The sequence below is a fragment of the Rhincodon typus genome, chromosome 24 (genome assembly GCF_021869965.1).
Source record: "Rhincodon typus isolate 14 chromosome 24, sRhiTyp1.1, whole genome shotgun sequence".
NCBI classification, from domain to species: domain Eukaryota; kingdom Metazoa; phylum Chordata; class Chondrichthyes; order Orectolobiformes; family Rhincodontidae; genus Rhincodon; species Rhincodon typus.
In genome coordinates, this window is record NC_063355.1 from 46270207 (window position 1) to 46278954 (window position 8748).

The following is an 8748-nucleotide window of genomic DNA, read 5'->3' on the forward strand; positions in this document are numbered from 1 at the left end:
AATCAGCAACTGTCATGCAACAAACTTCTCTTTATGACAGTTGACAATCAATGACTTACCCAAAATTCCCATATCATATCTTCCATTCTTCTTAGCATTCTGAATGACAGCATTTAAAGTGTCTGAAAAATACTGGAACAGTGCATTCTGTTGGTGTACTTCCATACCAAGGATTCGATTCAAGAATTTGCCAATATTGTTATAATCTGAAATGAATTCATTACATTGTTAGAGTAGGGAACCAGAATTTTAAGAAAAAGCAATGAGTCAAATGTTTTAATGCATTTTTACCTTTATCCAACGTGAGCAGCCCTGAACGGTCTTCCACATTTATCAAACCCACACCAATTAATCCCTGTCGAACATCTAGGAACACAAATAAAAGTTGCATGACATGTACTTAGTGAGAAATTACAATAAAGGACATTGTGAAAATCAGTAGTTATGAAGCTATTCCATGTGCCATGCACATGCAAGTCCATGTCACTCACTATACTATGGACTCGGTCAGTTGGTAGTGCTCTTGGTCTAAACCAAAAGGCTGAATTCAAGGCCTATCACAGGATCTAATCACAAGCTATAGCATTGCTACAGTGAGTAATACATTGGAAATTGCAAGGCTTAAATTCTTGTATTTAAAATAAGAACTATAATCCAGACTGTTTTGAAGGTTGGCCAAGAATCTAATCCACCAATATAAATTTCAAAAGTAGAAACATCGATTGTGTATTTCAGTGCTTCGACAGAAGACATAACTCCATACAGCAGCATGCAAACATTAATTCAATAAAGCTTGTGATTTCAGTGTTAATACCATAGATAAACAAGAGGCACAAAGTTACCTCATTAACTACTAACTGAACTGCTTCATCAATGCACTTCAGGGAAACTATTTGCTACTCTGACATCAAGTAGCCCACAAATTCCCATGCCATGTAGCTGATTTTACTGGCTCAAGACAGTTAATGATGCTGCATTTATTGTTGCTTTTGTTGATTTCAACATCCCATGGATATTTTAACTAAAACTTAGATGTGTTTTCTAGGACAAGATGATTTAGTCCTATCATGCAATACTAACAGCTTGATAAAAATCAGAAAAATAAAGAAAATTAAAAACAATAACTGAATTTAGTTAATACTTATAAAATGATTTAGAGTCCAAAGTTATACAAATATATACTCATACTGCCAGTGTACTAGACAGCTTAAAGGCAACATTACAACATTTATCTATGTAATCCCATATGTACTGCTAAGTTGGGGACAGGTGGCTGGAAAGATAAGCCAGTGTCAGATTAGGCAGATGCTGTGCTAGGTTGGTAGTTGGGCAGAGAGCTATGTGCGTTTTTACAAACAGGAGCTTCATATTGGACAGAGCACAGGCTGCTGGCTCAGGACCTGGCACTGAGAGGAAAAATAAATAAATACAGAATCCTAAATTTTCTTGTGGTGTTAGACAATTAAATTATTTCATTACAACAATGGCTACAAATGCTTTGGATTTCCTGTAGGCACGCAGAGTATAAACGCAAATCAGATTTTGTTTCAAGCATCCCACTTCTAATCCCATTGTCAAGTGATATTAATTTAATTCATTTTTCAAGGTGCCAACCCAACCCAACCCAAACATCTTCACAAATTTTCTATAATCTTAATGATAGAAATTACAGCACAGAATGACAAAAGTCCATTTCACCTATTGTTGCTGGCTAAAATTGAGGCATTTTGTCCATGTTTTTATGGTCAATCTTTAATACTGTCAAATATTAATTCAGTTTTATTTTAAATAGATTTCCTACCCCACAACGTTTCTATGTTTAATTAACTGTTTAGATGTACAAATGAGTAGTGTGGATTCTCTATGATTTGTCAAGGAGAAAGCCAGTTCAAGATTAGAATTGGAGCTTTTTTGTTAAAAAGGAACCCAGCCACCAGTTTCAATCTATCTCAAGTGATTCTCCAATTAATGCCCATCACATTGCATACAACTAAACAAGAACATTCAATTATTGAAAGTTTTCACACCCTTTGTCTTTCATTAACAATTTGATTATTTAAAGTAAAACTGGTGCAGGCTTCAACAAGAGTTTTGTTTTTAACACAGCTCACCATCATCACATTCTCAAGGGCAACTAGGGACATCATAAACATTGGCCTGGCCAGTAATAACCAAATCCTCAGAAATTAAAAAAACCATTAAACTCTTGTTTAATACTTAAGAGAAATACCAAAAAAAGGAAGAAAGAATAGTTTGGTTTGGAAGTTAAGAGTAAGAAACCAACATAGGCAGTCCAAACAACTAATAACAGCCTTTAATTCAAGAACAAGTTTTATAAGTACGTATGAGACTAGCCTTGTTCATGTACTAAACAGAATGTATGGCTAATTATGAGAATAGTTTTACTAGTCAGAATGAAAATGTTAGTGTGTTATTTCTACATGAATCAGGTGGGGTTACATTCACTGGAATTTTTTTTTTGGGGGGGTGGTGGGGGGAAGGGGTTGTGTGTGGAGTCTCATGGAAATCTATAGGATTCTAACAGGAATATGCAGGAAGGATGTCCCCAATGATCAGGGAGTCCAGAACCAGGGGTCACAGTCTGAGGATAGGAATAAAACATTGAGGATTGAGATGAGGAGAAACTTCTTTAGAGTGTGTTGAACCTGTGGAATTCACTAACACAAAATAATCAAGGCCAAAACATTGTGGGACTTCAAAGAGGAGTAAAAAGGATCATAGGTTTTGGGGAAAAGCAAGAACAGGCTCTTGAGTTGGATGATCAATAATAATAGTGAACAGCAAAGCAGGTCTGAGGGGACATGCGGCTCCCTTCTTTCTACATTTCCATGTAATGAATGGAAATCGTGAGGATTGTTATAGACAAAACCAAACCCCCTCAAAATATATTCAAAAGACAGTCTAGATCCTAGCCTTTTCTTAAAGGCAAGCGTAAGGTGTTGCATTGCAGATACAGTTTGATTGGTCAAACTACCTGATGTTAAATGTTAAGTTTACACTACAGTTAAAATACAGACAAAATAACTAACCAGCAAAATGCTTAACATAATAGATAAATTAACTACCACTAATTAACTCTTCCACAATAGTAACATCACGTAAATGCACCCTCAGCAAAGGAAAATTCAGGAAAAAAAAGATAGTCTCGTATGCAATTCTACAGTCCTGTAGTAAAAAGAGAAAACTCAGTGTAGCAGGGAGAGATGTATTACAGCTTCCAAAACCAGCTTCAAGACCCCAGCAATTGCCACTGAAAAAACAAAATCCTGGTCCCTTGGGAGCTTGCTCCACCCATTTAGACTACTTTCCTTGCTCCAAACATTTTTAAAAAAAACAAAACATCACAAGATGTTTACTTTGTGCTTTCAATAGACAGCTTGGTAACTCTAACCAAAAACTCCCACTTCAAAAGCAAAGTACAAAATACACCTCTTAAAACCATAGTACCGTCATAGGGCTGCTTATAGACTATCAAAATTTCCATTGTACCTTTCACATATACTCACCTCGGACAGGCAGTGGTATCGTCAGTGGACTAATAATTCCAAGGTCCACACTAATCTGGGGGCAGGGATTCAAATCCCAACACAGTAGCTGGTGGCATTATATTGAATTAATAGATCTGGAATGCATGCTAATCTTGGTAATGATGACCATGAAACTGTCATTTGCTGTTTAAAAAACCCATTGAATTCACTAACATTCTTTAGGAGAAGAAATTGACTCTCCCAATTTGACCTACATGTGACTCCAGATCCACAAATATGGTTGACTTCCAACTGGCCTCTGAAATGGATTAAGATAATTAAGGTGGTCTAATAATTTTGGACAGCACTGTAGCCTAATAGCACCAGGGTCCAGGGTTCAAATTCCAGCCTTCGGTTGCTGTCTGTGTGGAGTTTGCACGTTCTCCTGTTTCTGCATGGATTTCCTCTGGGTGCTCCTGTTTCCTCCCATAGTCCAAAGATTTGCTGGTTAGGTGGATTGGCCATGCTAGATTGCTAATTGTGCTCGGGGATGTGTAGGCTAGGAGGGTTAGCGATGGTAAATGTGGAGATATGGGGACAGGGTAAAGGTTTTGGCCGAGGTAGGATGCTCTTTGGAGAGTCAGTGCGGACTCAATAGCCCCTTTTAATGTTGTAGGGATTACATGATTCTATGTTTCAATATAGACAGCCCATGAAAGAATAAAAACAAATTTTCAAAGGGTGTCAACTATTGTAATGACAGGAAGTGCAACAATTTGCCCACAGCAAAGTCTCAAACAATAATGAGAAATGTTAACAGGACAACTCCCCCCTCCCCAAATTCTTTTGGATAGTGGCATCCATCTGACAGTGAAGGTAGGGCCTTAGTATAATATTTCATTCAACAATACAGTATTTCCTCAGCACTCAATAAGCACCATCTTAAAGAGCTTGTGATCAACTCTAAATGAGGCTTGAATGGAGATATCTAATTCAAAGGAAAAACTCCAATGAAACAAGCCCACATTAAAAGGAGAGAGAAAACTGGGCACGTATCAGTATGTAAAGAAGGTAGAATAAATAATTTGCCTGCAGCAGTTGTAAAGTTATAGTTAACCTAGTTAATGGATAATGGCTATTCTTCTACAGAAAACCATTAAGTGAAAACCCTGATAATCCTGACAAAAGTGAAATAAAAATATGTACTGCACCTTTGAAAAAGTCTCCAACATAGTCTTTAGGCGATGACACCAGTGGACTATCCAGATTTACAATAGATTTCATGACTATTTCCAAGGCATTCCTTCCATACTGCAGAAGTACCAAAGTCAGTTGGTCATCAAATTACAATACTGATAGTTTATTAACAGCAAGAATGTTACACACAATGCACAAGAATGTTTGAGTTAAAAGAACGTTAAAAGTTGATGTGTTAGCATTGCGACATCTTTTCCTAGTGGTCAATGCATTCTGCAGGCAACATAATTTCACTTGACATTTCACCTTGGGAGCTTACAGCCCAGTGGCCTGAATATTGACTTCACCAACTTCAAAATCTCTCCACCCCCAACCTGTCCATCTTCCAACTCAGACATCCACTTCCCCCTCCCCACTGGCCAACAATAATCCCCTACCTGCATCCACCTATATCCATTGCACTTACCCTCTCCCCAGCCCCAACTCACTCCCTCTATTTCTAGGCTCCCCTCCACTTCCCGACGAAGCATTTCAGCCTGAAACATTGACTTCCCTGCTCCTCGGATGCTGTCTGACCTGCTGTGCTTTTTGAGCTCCACACTTATTGACTATAATTTCACATCTTTCAAGTTTGGAGTAGACAAGGTGCACAGAGTAACTTAACTACTTTTTAAAAAATTTGGGTATGGAAAAATTTTCAAATTAAATACATAACCATAAAGGTCCCATTCCATGATTCTAGCCAAAATAAAAACATTACCTTGTTATCAAAATTGAACCTGCTCAAATCTCTGGTTTCAGTAGCACGTCTGTCTCCATGCGTAAGAGCACCCTATCCAAACGAGGAAACATTAGCTAAAAACATTTTGGTATACAAGGTTTAGTATAAAACAAAACACCAGCTGCCAGATCAAGATAAATGAAAACAGTACATTAGCAGATCCCTGGTCCAATAGATAAGCTGTCGCCACATTACAAATGCATTTTTCATTTAAAATGGCTAATTCAAAACACTAACTTTCAAATTTGTGCGAAATTTGATTTTCACAGAAAACCACCAAATCCCCTGCATAAATTTCTCTCGTTATGTCCAGTATAATCTAAATAGATACTTGCAGCTCATCAACACAGGAGCATTGATGCAGAGCAATTAATGTCATACAAGATGAAAATATTTTCAGTGAAGAGAGTCTCACATGCTATTCTATTAAAAATACCTGATTCCTAAATACACAGTTGCTGGGAGTTAGGTCAATCAACTTGAATGAAATTAAATATGACTCATGTTCAAATGGTCTCTGAAACATCAATCCATGAGAGGGCATTCAACCTCTACGCAAATAGTTGCTGCAGATTACAAGAATGCAACAAAAAAGAAAAAATGCTCTGCAGGTTTGGAAACTTCTACAAAAATACAAAGTTAAAACATTAACTTTATTCATTGCAAATGTTAATTGTCTCTGAAGCCACTTAGCATTTCCAGCATTTCCCATTTCAGCATGTGCAGTGCTTTGCTTCTCTAGAAAATGCAAAATCTTTTTTCTCTCTGGAGTCACTGTCTGAAACAGCATCACTTGCAAAAAGGGGGAAGAGTTCATTTTAAAAAAAAGTGCATTTCTCCTACAATTTTGAACTGGGGGTAGTGGGAAGAGAGGAGAGACTTGTATGAAAGCAAGGGTACCTTCACAAACCACTGTATTAGAATACCGAGAACACGGAGTCCAACCAGTCATGTAATGACGTACAGCACAAAAGCAGTAAACGTATGACAAACATATCTGTCAAAAGAAAGATCTCATGCCATTGTAATTTAGGCAGTCATTCATACAGCAGAACAAGAGAAAGATGGGCAAGAAAGCCAAACATTAGCTATATTTTAGTACATTGTTTCAGCTCTGTCCCATGAGTTGCTCTTATGAAGAAAGCAGGGAATGTACAATACCGCTTTGAAAGACATTAACTTACCAAACTTTCAAGTCTTTTTGCAACAATTGAAGCAAATCTTTGTTCTCCTGCCAATTCAGAGATGAGGAAAACATACTCAGGAGAAGTCACTTGGTTTGATCGATGGGTTCTACCTATGAGCAAAATAACAACATTTCACAGTTACAGCAAAAAAAAAGTCAAGCTCAGTTAACCAGGTATTGTTGAGTCTGTTTAGGAGCTATTCTTTTAAATCCTTACCTATTCTCTTACATGAAAAAGTGCAAATAGCATCAAGATAAAACGAAGAATTGCAGATGCTGGCAAGAAAAACAGAAATTGTTGGCAAAACTCAGTCTTGCAGCATCTATGGAAAGAAAGCAGAGTTAACGTTCTGAAGAGTCACCAAACTTTAAACGTTGACTCTGCTTTTCTCCCCACACTGCCATACCTGCCGAGTTTCACCAAAAATTTGTTTTTGTTACAAATAGCATTGTTTCAATTACACCTGAACTTTACAAATAAATTAAACTCCCAACAATTTTGTGTCATCTCAAATAAACAAACAATACAACACATCCAATCAATCCACAGTACAGGGTGCATACAGACAATTGACAAGTCACAAGTCATAAGTCATGTCCATTGTCATGAGTGATATCTGAAGGAATAGATACAAGAGTTGCTGAGGTACCTGTATGCATGAGCCCCTTGTATATTCCAATAATTGTGTAATACCCTTAGTCCACAATACTTCACAGAAGCATAAATAAACCATTCAGCCTCTCGAACTTTCTCCATTCAATCAGGTCATGACTGATCAGTAGCACAATACCATTCACCCATGTTTGCATCATTTCCGTTGATATTCTTCTTCAAAAATTTTTATATCCCAGTTGAAAATGCAATTTGAACTGAGTTTTAATCACCTTCTAAATTAAAATGTCCTTTCCAATGCAACTCCTAAATGGCCAAGACCCCTCAATAATATTCAAATGTCTGGAATACAAGATTACTAAGAAAAGGTTAGCATAATAAGCAAAATTTTAAGATTATCTCACCAAATTGCTGAATAGCACGGTCTGCACTCCAAGGCAATTCCAAGGTCATGTGCACACGTCGCCTTTGGTTCTTAACTCTGCGATCTGCTTGCAATGAAATACCAGAACTGGCTGCTTCCGAAATGATTGCAATATTCTGATAAGCAAATAAGAATTTGTTATAATAGTATGTACAACTTTGCTTCTAAAAAAGAAATAGCTGAAATTACTCATACCTTCTCTCCATCCATAAACCGCTGTTTTTCTGTTATATTCAGGATTTCTACAGGAACATCAAGTTCGGATCTAGACTCGTAAGATATGCTACCATCATCGTTGCTCACAACCCTACCTTTCCGACCAGTCATCTAGGAAACAAAGTTTAATTAAGCAAATGTGACAAATTTTTCAATTGAAGAGACATCATTCAAGCAGATCAATTTAGGAACCAACCAAAATAATGTCAAGCAGAAGCTTACAAAAATGTGGACGTCATGATCTTTAGTCAACTAACCGACAAGTGTTAGCAATATGTGGCAAAATGAAATTGCATTCCCTAACATTATTTATTTTGCCCAATTGTGCAATAACCATAAAAAAATTAATTAATACTGTATGAAAAATGGAACAACAGCGAGCAATTGCAGACGAAAAAGAGAAAGCAAACACTGTCCTCGAGGAATTCTGCTCTGTATCTCTAACAATCTGCACTTCAAAATCACACCTTTCAGATGCATTGTCAGCTGTGCCTTTAGTCTAACTTCTACTAAATTTCCTTTGCCTTTCTTCTCCAAGACACTCCATGAAACAGTTTGATCATTTGTTCTATTCCATCATTGCATTACCTGTTCATTTTAACACTTCTGTGCAGCACTTGGAATGTTTGTCTGCATTACAATTAGTAAATAAATATAAATCCTCATTGTAAATGCAATATTACCAGAATACTTTCTTCAAACTAACCTCTGCTACGTTATCTGGACCACCAAGTTCGTCTATTAATTCATCCAGGGTATTGGGAGGCAGATCCTCAGCAAGCATCTCCAGCTTCTCGAGCAACTCTCGTTTCAATTGCTGCGCTCTTTCTACTGCATCTTCAC

At 37.2% G+C, this 8748-nt stretch overlaps 1 protein-coding gene across 1 annotated transcript in view; it reads right to left on the bottom strand.

Moving 5' to 3' along the window:
• The window catches only part of LOC109918331 (strawberry notch homolog 1 (Drosophila)), a 60903-nt gene that overhangs the window by 13604 nt on the left and 38551 nt on the right, over positions 1-8748 (bottom strand). Inside the window, exons 5-12 of the mRNA XM_048611765.1 lie at positions 8612-8742; positions 7885-8016; positions 7670-7805; positions 6651-6763; positions 5446-5517; positions 4700-4799; positions 292-366; positions 60-206 (exon numbers count right to left, since the gene is read on the bottom strand). Coding sequence (XP_048467722.1) covers positions 60-206; positions 292-366; positions 4700-4799; positions 5446-5517; positions 6651-6763; positions 7670-7805; positions 7885-8016; positions 8612-8742 — 906 coding nt within the window. The remainder of the gene's footprint in view (positions 1-59; positions 207-291; positions 367-4699; positions 4800-5445; positions 5518-6650; positions 6764-7669; positions 7806-7884; positions 8017-8611; positions 8743-8748) is intronic.